General features: G+C 36.1%; 1 protein-coding gene across 6 annotated transcripts; it reads right to left on the reverse strand.

Moving 5' to 3' along the window:
* Positions 1-14,812: 14,812 nt before the first annotated feature.
* Positions 14,813-19,391, reverse strand: LOC113318322 (serine/arginine repetitive matrix protein 2-like). 6 transcript variants are annotated; one of them, XR_003344428.1, is made up of 5 exons: positions 19,078-19,111; positions 17,751-18,648; positions 16,836-17,063; positions 15,199-15,511; positions 14,813-15,059 (listed from the first exon to the last, which is right to left on the reverse strand). XR_003344428.1 is itself a non-coding variant. In XM_026566468.1 (4 exons), the coding sequence occupies exons 2-4, from the start codon at positions 18,641-18,643 to the stop codon at positions 15,373-15,375; spliced, it is 1,260 nt and encodes a 419-aa protein (XP_026422253.1). In that variant the 5' UTR covers positions 18,644-18,645; positions 19,234-19,391; the 3' UTR covers positions 15,007-15,372. The 6 variants fall into 6 exon arrangements, 5 of the variants coding, with proteins under 5 accessions (XP_026422253.1, XP_026422254.1, XP_026422251.1 ...); XM_026566468.1 differs by lacking the exon at positions 19,078-19,111 and adding an exon at positions 19,234-19,391 and having other exon boundaries at positions 15,007-15,511; positions 17,751-18,645; XM_026566469.1 differs by lacking the exon at positions 19,078-19,111 and adding an exon at positions 19,234-19,389 and having other exon boundaries at positions 15,007-15,511.
* Between the last annotated feature and the right edge of the window lie 1,000 nt (positions 19,392-20,391).

Below are 20,391 nucleotides of genomic sequence, written 5' to 3' on the forward strand. Positions count from 1 at the left end.
GCTTTTTTATGGGTCTCACATGTGTGTAAGTAAGAATGAAGAGAGAATCCTACACACGTTGAATGGTGGGAAGGAAACCTTCCGAATTATTTCTGGAGACCCCACAAGATCGTGAAAAATAAAAGACTTTTTCTGATGATCTCTAAGAAAGGAAATCAACTATTATTATTAAAAAAAGAGGATGAGAGTACTTACCTCCTTCACTTCTGATTGCAATGATGATAACACCACTCTCACAGCATCCAATAGAAACGTCTTCCTCAGCTCGTCGTCATCATCTTCTTGGTCTTCGTCTTCGGTCTTCAACTATTGATGATAAACTCTTGAACTTCATAAAACTTTGACAATTGTAACTCTTTTCCTAAAATTCCTTGTTGCTTGAAACTTCTTTATATATTTTTCTTCCTTCCCCACTGCCTTATTAAATAAATAAAAACCTAAATGCAAATCTTCTTGTATTTTCTCTTTTTTTTTTTATTTTTTTATTTGTCTTTTTTTTTTTATTTTTAAACAAAAAGATTACAACTACAAAAATAATAACGAAATTAAAATAACATGGCCATGAAAGAAGTACTTTACCACTTTGATCTTCACAACTTGTATTGTCTTTGTATTATAAACTTCAATAACTCTCATCTTTTGATTTTCTTCGCTCTTGTACTTAGTCTTCCACTTTGATATAAAATTTTGCTCCTTGTATTGTAAGTCTTCAACATGTATTTAAAAATCTGCTCATTGTATGTTGCTTTATTTGGATATGAAATGTCGTTCTTCCTTGTATTGTTACTTGTAAACCTTAAACGTCTTCAACTTTCCTTGTAGATTTCAATGTCGCTGCCTTGTTGATGATGATAATGTTTCTATGGATCTGTCGTTGGCGAGAGAGAGAACAATGCTAACTTCAAATCAAACTACAAGAAGGTGGTTTTCATCTATAGACGTCACCCTCATGATTGACAAAATTAGCACTCAAGATATCAAAGAGTAGTGCTTCTATTGGTGGGAGGTTGGGTAGCTCACCATTCTACCCGGAATTAACGTACGGTGACACACACTCAAAAGAAAGCTCTTTAGTCAGCTACAAAAAAAATCTGGTTTGGTTCCTCAGTTGATATGAAAATAGGTAGTCTCCACTAATGATTGATCAACAACTCTAATAATGCATTTCTCTCTGCTCCTAATTTGCATCACCGACATGATTAAATCCATTATTTAACACACTAACAAGCAAGAAATCCAACGTAGTTCCCTAACACTTCCAAGTTCAGTTATGTCGGTCAGAATTTCTATGTAAACCTACCTATAAGTATGCTAGTGACTCTAAAATCTCTACAAGTTGAAGTTTTTTTTTTTTTTATGCAAAAATTTTACAAAATTTTGAAAAACTCTATGTGCAAAATATCCAAACACTCCCCCACACTTAAACTTTACATTGTCCACAATGTAATTGACTCGTCCTAAGTAAAGTCAAGGTGGGAAATCCTAATATGATATGCAAAAGAAGAAAACTGAAAACAAAAGGACAAAAAACACAAACCAATGGGTTGCCTACCATTCAGCGCTTAGTTTAACGTCCTCATCCTGACCCTCTGGTTATTGTCCATACACCAACAATCTGAAAATATGGTAGTCTGCCCAGAAAACAATCTGCAATTCTAATAACAACTTCATGAAAATACTAGTGCAAAATATAAATATTGAAGCTATCACTTTATTGAAGTTTCCCCCACACTTAGTCCTTTCTACACTCGGAAGTGGATAAAGAACATAGAATTCGGGAACTTCAAAAGGTTCCTCAGCTTGGTGAACATGCAAACTATTAGTTACAAACACATCAAGTGGTGGATACTTGGAAGCAAAATAAACCGTTAAAACTTTGGAAGCATATAACTCCAATCCTAAGTGAGGTATTTTCCTAAAAGTCGGGTTAACAACTCTTTGAGAATCTACTTCAATTGGATGGAAAGGATCAATAGATATAGAATTATGTAAAGGATTAGACAAACCTTGTATCAGATCCTCATTAATTATCTCCAATAAATTATTTACCTCAAGTATATCGTGGTCCTCTATCAAACTATTATTATCTAGCTCAGTTGGGTCTTCCGCGACTTCAATCAATTTGGTTGCATTCTTAATCTCAATCTCTTCAACAACCCCGACATCAGAATTGGAATCCGTTCCTAAAACGTCTAGTTCATTGATGCAACTCCTAATTTCTTCGTTTGAGTACGTTACACCATTTATAACAATAGATATGTCATACCCAATATCCTCCTTTTGAATAGGCGAAGGATCTTTATAATGATCCGGAGTAGGAGTAATCTTATCATTATTGCAAGGACTTTGCAAAGGTTTTTCATCTTCATCAGAGTCTTCGTCAACCTTATTCTTCCATATCGAAGCGGCGTTCAAGTTCCAAATATATGACCGTGTTAATTTCATCAAGAGTCTTTTGTGATGCACCGACTTTTTATAGCTGCTCGTGTTGCTTAAAAAGTTTTCTGACATTAACACGCTTTCCACCATTATGCTCAATAGAGTTTCTAGACAATATCTCTTCTTTAAGTGAAGGGAAAACACGATAAAGAGGAGTATATCTTGATTCGGCAGTATTTAGTTCCAAAATATCTGTCATCTGCCCATTACTAGAAAACAACTTATCAGAAGTATAACTATCCTCCCATCCCTGTGATTGCTCACTTACATACCCGTCATAAGGTTGGTGATATGTATGAGAGTATCCGTAAGGCTCTGTAGGGTATGGTTGGTAGTTGTTATATGAAGGAGATTGAAAACCATATTGATTACCACTGTTATATGTTGATTAGTCTTGCGCTCCGTACATGTTATTTTCGTAAGGAAACATGACGATTCACAAGAACAAGAGAGAAAATATAAAAACAAAAACAAGCTAAAAAAAATAACAAATCAATTAGCAACTGCTCCCCGGTAGCGGCGTCAAAATTTGATGCATGTCGCAACCACAACAAATTAATTAAGATATTTCTCACTAATTAACTGTTAATATAGAGGTAATAAGAGATCTTTCCCACGGAGAGCTGTGTAATTGATATGTTATTTAGATAGCAAAATAAGATAAAACAAAAAGGGGGTTGGTTGTAAGATGGATAAAAAGACAAAAATATTGAAAAGAGATGATCAAGGAATCTTCGTCATTACCAAGCATTAACTGGATTAGAATACTTATCTATCTTTCGTTAGAACCATTCATCACCAACCGTAGGAAAATAGCTAGATCAGTGTTGTCCCCAAAACTCCTTCTATCACTGGATAAGGAAGTTCTCGACTACCAAATTCTATTCAACGAACCACCAAGTAGTAGATCACTCAAGGTGTAATCCAATCGAATGCTTTAAGCTATGTGAATTTAGGTTGATCCCAGTAGTTGAACTCTTAGATCAAGGTCCACTTGCTGATGTTATCTTCACTTGCAATAGCTCCACAGAATCCCTCTGCAAGGTCTCACGATGTCTACTTATGTAGAAAGTCAATCGACGATTACTTATCTCATAACTTCCACTAGCAATAGAACAATCAATAGACTAATCTAGTATGCATCCCAAATCAATCTAAGAACTACTCATAAACAATAAATATGGTGAAAACAAACGATGATGATTGAAACTCCGAACAAACTTATATAATAATAAAGCTTCATGTCTAGAACATTGAATTCATCCATAATCAACAAAGGTTTAGTAACTCATGATTACAAAAGAATGGGTTCCCCCTAAAGGGGTAAACCCTAGGTTTTGATATGAAGGATGTAATATGAGAGGTAGAATTGTGTCTCCCAAGGTGTGGTATATACCCTATTAATATATTTAGAGTCTTCTTATATAGTACTCACGATATCTAGGGTTTAGAATCCTTCCGGGATCAAGATTTACCCGTTTTAAAAGTCCAAATTTAGCACGACTCGTAATGTCTAAGGTTTGGTTTTTCTGATTTCCAAACCGTAACTTTCCCTGACTTTACGTACGGTTGGGTTTCCCCACCTAAGTCCCCCTGATTTTGTGTACGGTTAGGTTTCCCAACCGTAGGTACTTCAGAATCTCCTCCTTTGTCTTCCTTCACCATTTTGGCAATAACTTCTTCATCTGACGTCCGATTAAGCTCATTCTTTTTGCGTTCTTTTTTGTATCGTCCTCGTCTACAAGTTGGTGTCTTCAAATCCTTCATATTTTCTCATTTGTACCTACGGTTTGGTTAAGAATGCTTTTCAAACCGTAAGCTTCCCTGGATTCGCATACAACTTGCTTTCCTCGTCGTAACTCTGACAACTTCTCTTGAACCTGGTGCATCTACGGTTGGGTTTAGATGATTTACCAACCGTAACTCTGACAGAATTATTGCTCATTTCCCATTTTTAGCTCTTTTAACCTCAATTCCACTGATTTTGGATGATTCACCTGAGTAAACAAATAAAATAGAAAACAAGAGTAATACAAGGATAATATGTAAGAAATCTAACTAAAACAAGTATGAAATTGACATTCTAAACATGTAAATTTAGCACTTATCACAATTTTACTTGGTGCCCTAATAATTTTGGTTGGCCTTATCTTCTCTCGATCGATAAGAAGAATTCATTTTCTTATTTTCCTTCTTATTTTCTCTTCTTCTCAGTTCTTCTTCTCTTCTTTTCCTGTCGATCTCAAATCGAAGATTTGAGTTTGTTATTGTGTGAGAAATTTATAGAAGCTTGTCAGTATGTTGAATTGAAGGTGCAAACATTAGTTATGTGGTGGAATTATCTCGGGAGGAGGAGAACTGGTTGTTGTGCTCACTCGTTCCCACTACAGTTTTTCAGTTATCAGAAGAGATGGTGCTCGTGAAGATGTTCGTTTTCTTAACTTAAAGATTTAGAGTTGATGCGAATCATATGAATCACTTTAGGTCCGTACATTCCGTTCTAATTCACAGATACATTATTTTATTGATATAACTTGAGAGATTCTTCATTTATATTTGCTCGAGTGATGGGTTTAGTCTTGGGTTAAGTTTTGTATTAGATTTATAATTTGAAATTTAATTATACGATTTGGAGCCTCAATGCCTCATCATATAGTTGATCTCTTAGATTAATAAGTAGCTTAATTTTGGGGCGTTACAATCTTGGTATCAGATCTCTCTATCAGATCTTACATGGGAAACAATAGATAATAGCTAGTGCCAGATAGATTGTTAGATTAGATTAGAACTAGGTTAGGTTTGTGAGATAAATCTTTATCACTAAATTAAAAAAATCAAGAACTAAAAGATTTTTGAATTGAATTGTTTGATTGATTTGTATAACATGTTGATTTGTTTATCTTTTGTTTTGTGTTTGTATATTATTTTATAAAGTATGAAGTAAAAGTTTTAGGTTGAAACTAGTTACATTATAGTTAGAAACTTTAATAGAAAATCAAAGATTAGTTAGTCTTAATTGAATGACACTTAGAAATCCTCGGTTTGTAATTCTGGTATGTTTCTGTCATCTTTGTTCGTAGGGAAGCATTTTCAGACGTCACGAACCTAGACAGGGCAACTATATGTATTGTTAGACATAGAAGGAAAACTTGCTTCTATTAGTTGATCGATAGATCCCAAATTTACTTAGAAACTAATAGAGTTCCTTTTCTCGTAATTAAAACCATTAATATATTAAAGTATAAATGAAGTTAAGTTGTAAAAGTAATTAAGATATATAAACAACAAAATTTTTGTGTACCCAATAAAACAATTTAAGAGTAGTTAAGATAATAGTTCGACCACTAATGTTAATAATCATAAATGATAATAAGATCATTAATAATCATCATAATAAAAGTAATGTTTACATTTATCAAATAGTATTGTATTGAACTTTATCTAATAAAAATCTTATTAGTAAATATACAAGGATAACAATAATAGCTAGGATCAAGTAACTGAAAATGCGGGGGTCTAACAACCACACCCAACAATTCGTTTGGAAATCTGAGAGGACTTACTCCAATACACTTTCTAGAGAATCAACTAGATAGTCAGACTCAATCTAGAGTAAAGTATATCAAAGAGTTTAAATATCTTTGTTTCACAATGTAATCAGCAAATCAAATAGATAGAAATCCGCGAGCCTGATTATTATGTGAAACAACTTTAACGGTACCAAGACCAATGTTCAAGTGTCAATCAATGTAAATCAACAACCAAAGGTTGGATATTCTAATTGATTGATCTTAACGCACAACCTGTGATATTTCAATTATATAACAAAATATAATGCGGAAAAGAAATAACACAGACACCAGAATTTTGTTAACGAGGAAACCACAAATGCAAAAAAACCCCGGGATCTAGTCCAATTTGAACACCACACTGTATTAAGCCACAACAGAATCTAGCCTACTACCAATTAACTTCGGACTGGACTGTAGTTGAACCCTAATCAATCTCACACAGATTCAAGGTACAGTTGTGCTCCTTACGTCTCTAATCCCAGCAGGATACTACGCACTTGATTCCCTTAGCTGATCTCACCCACAACTAAGAGTTTCTACGACCCAGAGTCAAAGACTTGATAGACAAATCTGTCTCACACAGAAAAGTCTATAGGATTGAATAAATTTGTCTCCCACAGAAATACCCAAGAGTTTTTGTTCCGTCTTTTGATAAATCAAGGTGAACAGGAACCAATTGATAAACCAGACTTATATTCCCGAAGAACAACCTAGTATTATCAATCACCTCACAATAATTTTAATCGACTATTGAAACAAGATATTCTGGAATCACAAACGATGAGACGAAGGTGTTTGTGACTACTTTTATATCTTTCCTATCGGAGATATAAATCTCAATACAATCTTACGATTGCACTCAATCACGATAGAAACAACAAGATCGGATCACGCAACTACAAAGAGAATATTTGGGTCTGGCTTCACAATCCCAATGAAGTCTTCAAGTCGTTAACCTATAGGGTCTCAATTAGAAAACTAAGGTTAAAGGAGAATCGACTCTAGTTATGCAACTAGTAACACACAGGAGGTGTGGGGATTAGTTTTCCCAGTTGCTAGAGTTCTCCTTTATATAGTTTTCAAATCAGGGCTTGGAATCCAAGTTACCTTGGTAACAAAGCATTCAATATTCACCATTAGATGAAAAACCTGATTCAACCAAGCTAATATCTTTCAACCGTTAGATCAAACTTAGCTTGTTACACACAAATGAAATCTACCCTCATTTAGGTTTATGTAGTCGTACCTAAACGTGTACACCATGTTGGTTCACAAATAGTTAACAGAGGTTAGCCATATGATTACTCTCATATCAACCTTATTCATCTTAACCATAACTAGTTCAAATGACTCAAATGAAACTAGTTTAAGAGTTGTTCAATTGCTATATTCTCATAGGATTATACAAGAACACAATTGAAGAAAAATCGGTTTGATTCACTCGAATCAATACATGAACATTATAGTCACGGTTTGGATAGTTTGCATTCCTTATTACTAAATGTTTAAGTTCATGTACACAACCGATTTTAGAAAGTAACCAATTAAGTATGCGTACGGGTACGTACTTAAGTAACCAAATTTGAGTTTGGTTTGATTTTCAAACTCAGACGTGAACTTTCCGCCAGTATGCGTACGGGTACACCTACTTTTGGTTACCGGATGAGTTTGGTTTGGTTTTCAAACTCAGCAGAAATTCACGGACGTGAACTTTTGCCAGTATGCGTACGGGTACGCATACTTACCTAGTCTCCTTCAACCATTTTGTATACACACAAGTATGCATACTTTTGGTTCCCGGTTTTGGACTTATGCACTAATGTGCGAGCACACTATGATTATATCCAAAGATGGTTACGAGATTCTAAACTCTTTATTTCAATCATTGAAACATTCTTAGAGGATGGCAATATCCGTTTTCACACACTATTAGCATCAAAGCAATTTTCAAGATATTGAAATAATCATTTTCGAAACATTCCAAGCCTACATCAAATGATTGTATCACACAAACCATGTAAGATGTTACCCGACAATTTCTTCATGATATAAGATGAACTTGGTCGAAGCGAAAGCTTACCAACACATATTTCGAGAAATATGTAAGCGAGATATACACAGATCGCAATCTCAAATGTGTATAGAGAAAACTATATCGTAACACGAATTATGTCTCAATATAGGAGATAGGTAGAAATAGACTTTCCAAGTGATAGATGAGTTCAAGTCTCCACATACCTTTTGTCGAAGAAGTTATACAAGCTCCCCTTAGTAGTTCTTCGTCTTCAAATGATAAACGATGTGAAAATTAAGCTCAACTACACAATCTATGTCCTAGTCCGAGACATCTATAAATAGTCTAGAAATCAAGACTTATACTTTTGATCACTAACATTGAAAAACATGCTTGAGATAGCAACGCATGCGAGCTCGACCGAGCAGTGCTCTAAAAATCTCCCCCTTTGTCAATTTTAGTGACAAAACTATCAATACATATGGAATACAAAATAAATTAAAATTGTAGCTTCTCATCCAAATGCTTGATCTCCTTGGAATCTTCAACATGACTCGAAATCTTCGTCACTTCCAAGAACTCCATGATCCTAAAGGTTGTAAGTTCAACATCGTAGTTGTTGAAGATCCGTAGCGATAACAATAAGAAAACAAATGCTCTCAATCATTGTTATACAGTGTCATAGTATTATTACACAACATCAAAGTTCAATTGTATCACAACTTTGACAACAATACTATGGTGATATGTATCACTCCCCCTTAGTCAATACTTCATCTCAACATGAAAACTACTCCCCCTTACATAATGATCCGTAAACCATGTGTATTTGTAGTATCAAACTACACATCAATTCTTCCCCTTTTTGTCAATATAAATTGGCAAACGTACGAAAACTAGTGGGATCCTCATGAAATTTTCACAGAGATACTTCATAACCAAAAGAGAATACCATATCAACTTATTTAGATGCCATCATAAAGCCGAAGCTAAATGCATTCATCAAGGAGTTTATAAAGATACAAGATAACCCCTTTAATATTTCGCAGCCGCACTCCCCACAAAGATTTGGCAATTAAGCACAAGTTAAAAAAGAACTCTCCTCCATAAAATGTCATTCCCGAAAGAAAAACAAATGCGGCCTTGATTTTACAAGAAAAAAAGGATTTCTTTTGGATAAAATCAAATCACATGAAAACATGAATTTGTATCCAACATATTCAATTGAATTATCCACGAGAGAACCCATGATTAATTCAATCGAAACTAAATTAACCACAAGAAAGTGATCAATTCAATTGGTCATGCTCGTCATAAGAGAACTTACGGAGCAACAACTAAAGTAACCACAAGAGAATGATCAATTCAGTTGGTTATGCTCAAACATAAGAAAATTTACGGAGCAACACAGTATATGCACAAAAATGTGGATCGGAGAAGACCGATACTGCGGAATAAAAAAGGATTCCTTCTATTTTATAGTGTCAAAAGTTCATTATATCTTTTATTAATACTTTCATACCGACATAATAGAGATAACTTTTGAACAAGTATGGGACAGTCACAGGTTCACGGACATAAACAACATATCCCATAACAATTTGCAATATATAAAATCATGAAGATTAAAATTGCAAAAATCATCTTCCAAATAACTTAGAGTTTACATGAATAAATCTAAAACGTTGAAGATGAAAATCTTTGGACCTAGCTATGTGTACTCACAATAATGGCTATTCCAAACCCTAGTTATTCTTCTAAAAACACAAGAAAAAAATTCTCAAAAGAATATTTACTAGACATTGAGACCTCTGAAGAATTCTTTATTGTCCCCGAACTCATTGTCCTCAACAACCATAGGAACATACGGTTTGTGAAGAAAGGAGTCAATTCCAACAAACCTTCTAGGCTGATGATGTCGAACCAGTGCATTCTGAATTTCGAGAGTTCTCATAACAAAAGCCTTTATTTGTTGAATCTCCTTCCTTGTTTCCTTCAACTCTTCAAGAACATCATAAAACTTCTGAGAATTTGAAGGAACAACTCTTGGAGGCGCAAAGGATTTTGACAATGGAGTAGGCACTATATCAGTCTAGAAATCTACTGGGCGCTTCCCCAAAGGACTGACATCGGCATGAAGATTATCATCTTCAACATAGCCAGACCTATCAGGTGTCCTTCTCAAATTCTTCCTTCATATCGACCAAAAGAGGACTCTCGGCGGTATCTTCTGCATCTTCTTCATCTTCAGGATCTTCGTCAGCAACCTCAATGTCCTCGTTGGACTCTTTCACGTCAACAATTTTTTACAAATTGCCCTTTTTCTTCGAAGGCTGAAAATCATCATTGTGATCACTAAGGATTGGGGACAAAAACTAGTATACCTAAGGATATGTAATGATCCTTACCTCCACAGACAAAGGAGGGAACTCAGCCTTCAAGGTCTCAGACTTGGCTTTCCTCTTGCGAGTTCAGGTAGCCACGAAGGTGCCAGCGAAATCATGAGTTCCAGTGGAAGAAGCTAAGGCATACTGCAAACAAAAACATAAAAAAATATCAAGCAGGTTCAGTACAAGTTTGAAATCACAAAATCTTAGACGAAGATTACCTCGTTGGGAAGAGTAGGGTTGAAAACCCAAGGATGATATCCATCATACTTTGAAGGGAAAGACGAGGGAGAACGAGGAACATTGGGATAAGTAGTAGTAAACCCATGGACCCAAGGTCCAAACACTCGAAAGGGAGTTCGGGCCTATCGCTTGTCATGATCTTGACGAATGCGGTCAGCATGGGGCAAGAAAATCTTGGCAGAGTAAGGAATAACAACCAACCCAGTATTATCAATCTCTTCCAACAAGCGAAGGGTATCACCCTCCCTGACTTGCTTAGCAGTAAGATGAATACGACTAAGAACCCACATTCCAAGGAAAAATGTTGCTCTTCTGAATAGCATCCGCATACATAGCGTTGAAGCTATCAGGCGTAAAATCTTCTTTTTTACACCTCCCTGAAGCGAAGGGGTCCTAGGACTTCAAACCTGTATTTTCCCTGCTACGGAGCCAACACTCATGCAACATACACCAGAAGTTATCAGTGTACTGCATTACGCCCCGCACCTGAGTCTTTTTTGCATGATCGTCCCTGGATGACAGAACATCATAGTAAAAGGGGTGTTTTATGTTATACATAGGAAGAAGCAGAGATGCGTCTAGTTGGACGACGCTGATCAACAAATTATTATCATCATAAGGAATCAAATACTCATTAAGGACATAGGGACCATTGGCGAAGGATATCTCAACGGAAAGACTTGGAGATCTCACTTAAAGACCAGCTTTGATAACTATCTTTATCGTTCAGCTGCAGCCTTCGTAAATCATAATGAGGAGGAGGTGTTTCTCAACAAACATTTCTTCAACCTCGGGAGTCTCAACATCCTCATAAATCTTAGGAGACGCAGATGGTGGAGGAGAAGGTGTAGCATCGTAATGAGCGACACATGGAGGAGGCTGGGCGACGGATCTAGACCTACCTTCATTGCGTGTGGGCTTCTTCGGTAATCTCATCGTTACTAACATCAAGAGGAACAATTCATTAATGAACAACAAGATAAAACAAAACATTATCAAAACTCATTTTGGTCAAAACAACAACACCTGTAGCAGAGATTAATTTTTCAAACGAAAAAAAGTGATATAGGTCGGTTCATCAATCAAAATAAAGCATTATTGATTGATCTATTGGTCAAAGAGAAACAAAATTTTCCAAGCATTCAATCATGACAATAATGGTGATTATAAAGCAAATTAAGAACAACCCAAGATCTAACATGGCATGGAGGAGATGACCGAATCAAAAATGAAGACATGCAATCAATCGGTCAAATCAGCAAAAATTGAAAAAGATTAAAACCCTAAAGGCAAAGTAAATCCATGGAAGTCAAAGCAACATGAGGAAGAACTAAAGGCACATACAAGTGCTTACCAGTTGATGAAGATCAAGTAGCGGCAAAGAAAGCTTCAGACAATCGGCAAAGAAGATGAACAGTTGGAGAAGTTAAAAGGAAAATCTCTGAAAAGAACAGAGAGAAAGCGACAATGGGAGGAGAAAAAGGAATTTAGTGTTTTATTCTTCCTTAAAACTTCTTCTTATAGACAGATGGGTAATCCAAAAAGGTGGTTGTTCCGATATTCGAGGGACAATTACTGCATGGAAGTAAACGTGGGGACCACAAAGCATGCGTGCAAAAGTGGTGGCGTGGAGGAGGATTTTCTTCCCATCCTACCTTTGGAAGAATACAAAATAAAAGGCGCAAATTGTGAATACCAATTATCTCGCATACACGTGTCACACTCCCAATGATCGTATGCAAGATAAGATAGCCTTGACGATACACTGGTACCCGAAAAGTAGGGGACCCCTTCTCCATCTGCTTTATCTTATCTCGAGGAAGCTTGCATCGACGGTGAAGATGAAAAGACAGGCCTTAGACTAGGGAGGTGGCTGCTGTCGGATGGTCAGAGACAGCTAAGACGTCCATTCAGCATTAAATGCAATAAAGTTTACCTTGGCGCGTGTTCTCAAGGCACGTGGATAAGAATGAGGTGGCATAGTCTGACTGGGAAAGTTACACGGTCAACGAAGGTACAACTTATATGAGGATTTGCAGTTCACGAGGGAACATGGAGAAAGCTGAGGTGGCAAGGTCCGACTAGAGGAGGCACGCGTTCAACGAAGGTACAACATGTACGGAAGATACATCAGATCTCGATGGATCCAAAGGCAGCAAAGATATCCCTGATGAGGAAGGCGCTATAAATACTGAGCTTCACTAACAAATAAGGAATACACAATTACCGAGAAAGATCTAGAATTAAGCTTATATCTCTTTAATGTCTAGAACTTAAGTACATCTATTTTCTTGAGTTATCTTTATTACTTTGGAAAACATTTAAGATCTTGTAACCACTCCAATCTTATACAAATCATCACTCGTTACCCCGTGGACGTAGACGAAAGTCAAACCACGTGATCTTTCGTGTCTCATGATAACTTAGAAGCATTTACATTCTTATTGTGTTTGTTGTTATCGTTATATTTATCTCGAGTACCTTTCATTACTTAGCATTATCAGTCAACTGAGATATTTTTACTACTCAATATTTGATTCTCTGAGTTGTTTACATCACGTAGACTTACTGGACAAATAGTAGTCACAAGGATATTCATCTATACTTCTGGCTCATGTATTTACTTCATTCAGAATGTTAAATCGAAAACACTGATATAATGAAACGTGATGCTTTTTCATTTTCTCGAGAATTACATCATTCTTTTACCGACGATTAACAGCAATAATAGGAAAAAGCGTCACAAATTCTACTTACCTTCAGAGCTAAAACTTGTAAACGCTATTTCTTTCCAGATTTACATCCAGTACAATACAACATCCTCTAGTGAAATACTTTATCCCAATTGGTTGTTTTCTCCACAAGGACTTGCTACAATTGGTTGGTTTCTCCACAAGGACCAGAACCGTTAGCCCTATCCCAACTTACCTACAATCTATCAAGAAGGATTGGGATTCCAAATAGACTAGTACTAATAGGTGTACTAGTTACATCTTGTTTGTTTGCAGCTGACTCGGCGTCTGGATCTGAGTCAACCTCTGACTCGGACCGAGTCAGCAGTCAGACCGTTTGTTTTGCATTTTGAGTCAGATCTAACTCGACCTATGACTCAGACATAACCCCTGACTCGGACCCATTTGAGTCAGGTAACAAAATACCCCTGACTCACGGGACCAAACCATTGACTCACGTTTTTTGAGTCAGATGAGTCAGATCTGACTCAAAACAAACATATTGAGTCAGATCCAGATGAGTCAGGTGATTTCACTCAGATCTAGATGACTCAGATCCAGACGACTCAGATGAGTCAGGAGTAAACAAACATAGTGTTACCTTCCTGCTCTTGTGGATGACCATGAAGACAACTAGACCCATACCCTAAGACAGACATAATCAAAAACTTTATTTTTTCTTCAGTCTAAGACTACAGTTCTGCTTGATGGTGTTCGACGAACCAGAAGCAGTTGTAACCCTAAATTATCATGAGTCATGACTATCCTAAAGGGTAAGGATTTCTGGAAAGAATCGATTCAAAATGGTCCGAAAATAAGAGACGGATGAATAGAACAACCTGATATGGCAGCACGCAGAAGGATAAAAGGACAACGGTAAGTCTCCAACCAGCTAAGGCAACATGTCAGTGAGTAGTCTCACAGCCTTCAGAAACCAAATTATCAGAACTGATGTTGTAAACCAACTCCAAAATGATCAGCTTTGAAATATGAGGACCCTGACATGCTCTTGTCTAGAATCCAAGTACACAAGGCGCTAGCTAGTAAGGGTTAAAGTCATCAATTTTGCCTACAGGGTATTTCTAAGAACATATCCTGCTGCAACACAAAGGAAGCTCCATATCATGAGCTAGAAAAAATGCAAACAACAAGAACAACAGTGAAATGAAAATGGAAAAGGAAAAAGAAGATAACCCCAACAAGAATTAGAATCACTCAAACCGTGTAATCACCAAGCACCTAATAAGTCCAGATAGAAGATCAGACAGCAACTTGAGATGTAGAATATGAAAGATACATGCACCACAAAACACCAACCGCACTCAAGTCCGTAAGGTTCTAAGTGAATGCATTTTCCCAGACTTAACTACTGCATGGTCGAGTTCGCCTAAATAATTAAGATATGGTAAGATGACACCTGCACCATAAAAAAAATATACTCTAAAAAGAAGTGATGCGGCATTCGACGAGCACAAATAGAAAGATTATGATTAAGGGCACGATTCACCAATGCACTCTTTTAGCAAGGTACTGAACTGAAGTTATGTACATGATGCCCAGAATAATCGCTCTGGAATACGAGTAAGTGCAATCATGGTACAACGAACTTCAGCTATATATTCTTAGGCACATAAGAAGGCAGGTGACTTTCATTTCTAATCGCCAGTGAACCCTGAAACAGGATTTTATGCAAATTGTCATTTTTGTAAGAGGAAGAGATAGTAGATTACAACAAATTAACAAAAGACATCTGTTACTTAATCTAGAGATGAGTAAACAACCATGATAACACCAAGATTCTTGAAGGTAACCTTTAAAGTGATAGTTCCCTTTGACAACATTGGAAACACGTTCTACGAACCAAACATAGAGTCTTGCAACAAACACGTTCTGAAACATGTATCCAGAAATTATAATATTGCTGCAGGGAATGGATTTAAACTGCACATAGGATCTTCTTCAGCCAAACCAGAAAATTATATGTTTTAGCTTGCAGGCGCTTTAGATTTCTCCACCAGGACAACACGACCATTCCATTGAGTTTGGTCAAGAGCCCGAATTGCTGCATCCGCATCTTCATCTCTTTCCAATGATAAAAAACCAAAACCACGAGAATCCCCAGACCTTAAATAAAAGACAAGGAGTCAAGGACATCTTTAACAAGTGCAGAATGTAATAAATCAAAGCAAACAAATAACCATTAAATGTTAACATCTTTGAAACTGAGATACATGCTAAGGTTATAAATCAAAAAAACAAAAACAAAAAAAATAATCAAACTATTCATAATAACTTGACCAGTATAAGATTTCAAACTAAACCCAAAAAAAAAAAATTTAAGCCTCACAGTTACCGGCACAAACAAATTCCCACAGATCAGACTGCAAAGAACTTCTTACCTAATTTATTTATTTTTTTGACAAAATTTCTTATCGAAGTTGGTCTACATAAAGATGAAACTCTTTGATGTCACTATTATGTGGACATTGTGATTGAAATAAGAAGAGTGTCATAATCGAAGTTAAAGACAATTATTGGTAGACACAGCAAGCAGGAAGTATACAAAAATAGTGAGCATTTCTAGCAGTTGTGAGCGCCCAGAAGTTCTGCTGAAAATAATCAAACTTGTAAACAACATAGGTTAATGTGTTTTTTCTAGATCATCTGGCAGTCAGAAAACACCAAAATTGACTAGTGTTTTTTCTAGATCATCATAGGTTAAACTTATATTCCATGAGAGCATCCTAGTCTAGTGTAAGAACTGACTACTGTAAATTGTGATAAAATATCCAGAGTCAATTCAAAATTGCACAAACTTCCTAAGTATTAATCAAACCAGAAGCTTTTCTCAGTTGCTCCTTGCATACTCAGAAAAGTCGCACCCCTCAATATGACATACTTATCAAAAATAGAAGTGTATAGAACATATCGAAAACCTTATGGAAAATCAAATCTAAGATTTGTTAAAACTACTGAAACACCTAAAAATAGGGAGGCGGCTTTGCTACATCGTCAAAAGATTAACTGCCATAAGTTTAATATGCCGAAGACTTGTATCATTTCTCTTCCCCAGCAGAACTATTTGTATCATACTCTCAGTACTATGTAAAGTAGTTTGAAATAAATATTGTTTTCACTAAGGGACACAAATTAACGAAGCTGTTGTAGGAAAAGGCACGTTTAACATGGAAAATCTCAAATTTTCAATAATACATCAGTTTGTGGGACTAGCATCCAGCAAACAAAAGAACTCTGGTAGGAATAATTATATTAAACAGAGAATGAAATATTCCGCCTATCATATGAAACAGCAGTAAACGTCTCAACTATGGATAAACAGAGCAGGTCAAAGGGCACCATCAAATTTTGATAACAACATAGAGATTAGAAACCTTGTCATCAGTAGATTTTTCACAGTTAAAATCAATCAAATGCAAGGAGATGTCACCTTTTATCCCGCACAATGCGAACATCTCTTACACGGCCAAACCTTGAAAATTTTCTTTCAAGATCCTTCTCTGTAGTAACGAAACTAAATCCTGCGACAAACAAATTCTTTCCAGGTTTACCGATTCCAGTGTTACGGTTCGGAGGTGGTGACCAAGGCCTCCTTCTAGGAGAACGATGACGAGAATGGCTCCCTGGTGGAGACCTGCGCCTTGGGGAATACCTCCTCCTTGCAACAAAAACATGATGTATCAAAATCTAACACCACCATATTGCAAATTCATAGAATACCGGCTTATATTTCATTTTCCAGAAAGCAGCTTTCTCTTAGGTACGGTATTTTTCAGTTAAGTATTATCGTTTTGGGTATAAGGGTTCTTGATCTACAAAGTTGACAGAGAAATCGCACCCTTCAACCACATCATAATAGCTCTAGCAAATTACAAACAGACAATGAAAATATTTCTTATGTAACACTGCAATGCTTTATGTAGAGGGTGCTGCTTCATTCTGTTTCCCTTAGTATGAGGTCCTATATTTTGGCTTCAACAACCGAAAGTTCGATGCATGTACAAGTAAGAATAGTAGGAAAGGAAACTGAAAGCAACCAATTTCGGCTAGTAGTAACATCATTTTTAACCTTGATAACACAAACATGATCATGCTTTTCACCTTGATATAAAGAATGATGCAAACCATACTTTGGTAGAAAATGGCAGATATGAACCCCTAAATCAGCATTCCTAGAAACCAAACCTCGTCCCTCTAGAGAGATGAGTAGTCAAAGGTCTAACTTCTAAGCTTAATGCTCATATGCAAAACTTTTAATTCAAAGAGTAGAATTTCTCAGATCTAAATAAAAGTTAACACACAATAGAAGGTATCATAGGAAACCACATCCTGAAAGAAAAATCACCTTGGGGATATCTGACGACGGTCTCTTGCATATGGGGACCTTGATCTAGATCTATCACGATTATCTCTTCTATATCCAGAAGTGGACTCCCTCCGCCTCGTGGGAGATCGAGATGCCAATCTCTCTTTCCTTCTGCGATCAGGAGGTGAGTAGTGTTTTCGTGGGGATGCTACATGGCGCTTCCTATCAGGATCATCCTTCCGCTTAAGGTCTTGCCGAGTCCGCCTCCCAGGAGAAGTAGAATTTCGTCTTGTAGGAGAAGCTGAGGTAGGCGACCTAGGGGCATGGGATAAATCACGAACTCCCTTTGGTGAAGAAGACAATCTCCGACCAGCAGTTTGTTGCGCAGAAGGAGACCTCATCCTACCTTCCAGTCTATCACTATTCTGTGGTGACTTACTTGAATAATAAGAAGCATCTTTCTTAGTTTCACAATTATTATACCGATCTCTTTCAATAAACTCAGAACCTCCATCTACCACTTCATTAAAGGCAAGTTCAGTTTTGCCTGAATTTTTATTCGATTCTTCATCACGAACATTTCCACTTCCTGCTCCACTACCTAAAGTATCTTCCACCATAGGGGAGTTAGATTCTCGAGACAATTTGTTATTTACTACTTGGGTTTCGCCTTCGAAAGACTGTAATGTTTCAATACCATTGCCATTTGCTTTCCTCTCCTCATCATACCTTACATCAGGAGGTGACGAGATTTGCCCGTCCTCTTCCTCCTCCTCCTGATTCAATTCCACTTGAGATCTATGATCATAAACTTCACCCTCTTGTTTACTTTCTAATGGATTAAGGTCTAATTTTTTGACATGAGCAGAACCCTCATCTTTATGAAGGTCACTCATCTCTTCTGAACTCTGATCAGAAGATCCCGTACTCATTCCTGCTAATAAACACAAATCAGAAAAAACAAATAAGCTAAATCTCCCAGCAAGAACACAACAACATAAATGTACCAAACACCTTGATGGCCCAATCTTTTTATTCAATACGTAATTCCGTTAGAAAGAAAATCAAATCCTATCATGTACAAAAGCATGATAAACAAAACAGCTTTTCATTTATAGTGCTCTAAGCCAATACATGCATCTCCCCAGAAAGCCATTAGCAAAAATTTCTTAAGTTGGTTAAATATATTCAAAATGATTTCAATGAATACAATAAAAACCATAGGAAAACAATTGGATTCATTGTGAATTGGGTCTCAGATTCTGTACTCTGAAGTTCTCAAACAAAGATCACAGTCATACTTGAAACCCTAAAGCTTATTTCATCAACAAAGCTCATAAAAGTAAATCATATGTTAGAATCCTACCTATAATAGATGCTAACATTTCATAACAAACCTAATCACCACCGACCCTCTAATTATCAATATAGTGCACATATGTTAATCCCTTGATAAAACCAAATCTCAATTACTATTTCTATATACACAAATGATTAAACTGAAAGTGAAAATTAATGTTACCTTCTGATGGGATTCTTTATTATTTAGGGTTTTGATTTTGAAGACAACAATCGATAATTTTTCCTGAGTTTCCTACAAAGAGAAAAAAGAAAGGAGTACTGGAAAGTAATAAAAACTGGTAAATTTGTCGGATCTCAATGTTACGATTCCATTTTGACCATGTTGGCCTGCATGTGTCTCAAGTAAATATTTAACAATTCATTTTATTTTATTTTTCGGAAAAGATAAACTAGAACACTGCTGTCACGGCGTGGAGAGAACATAAAACAAATAGGCCAAAATTAAAAAAGTGAAAGTATCGATTTTCCTAAAACAGAGAGAGTATATCGTTTTATTAGTTGCAACACAAAATTAGTTGATGTATAAATCAAAATATGGCTGCATAATGTGTTATGCACACTTTGTGGTGGTTAGTATAATGGCTATGTATTCAATTTTGAAAAATTAGCCTAAAAGGATAAACACCTTCGAATTTTTCGTAAAAACTCTGAATTTGATATTGTAGTTTATACTCATTGTGTAGATGTTTTTAAAAGCTTTCAGACGAAATAAAATTTGTAAAATTCCACGGCACGGATTTTTAAGTATGTTATATTGTAGTTTGCTTTCCAATTATACCCCTAGAAAATAGGATACATAATTATACCATGTTTGTTTACTCCTAATTCATCTGAATTGTCTGGATCTAAGTCATCCGGATCTGAGTAAAATCACCTGACTTATCTGGATCTGACTCAAAAATATGTGACTCAGTGGTTTGGTCACATGAGTAAGGGGTATTTTGTTAGTGATATGGGACATATCCTTTAGACTCACGTGCATTTTAAGATATTGCTAATATCTTGGATATCCGTTAGTTATAGTATGATATTTATCGATATTTATTAGGATAATTAGTTGCTTTCTTTGATTTATCTTGTTTTTATGAGAATAATATATTCTCCGCTAGTTTAGGAATGTTCTAGAATTCTAGGTTTAATGTTGGAAGGCTATAAATAGTCATTTCTATTATTATTGTAATTTAGCTTGGATTAGCTCGCTTATATCTTTTAGTGAAAACTATTATTTGGTTTATAACCTGTTACGTCTCTTTGAGAGTTTGATCATTGTTGATCGTTTATCGGCTACTTTGCTCCTGGATTGGAGTTGATTATCGTT

This window comes from Papaver somniferum, chromosome 10 (genome assembly GCF_003573695.1).
Source record: "Papaver somniferum cultivar HN1 chromosome 10, ASM357369v1, whole genome shotgun sequence".
Taxonomy (NCBI): Eukaryota; Viridiplantae; Streptophyta; class Magnoliopsida; order Ranunculales; family Papaveraceae; genus Papaver; species Papaver somniferum.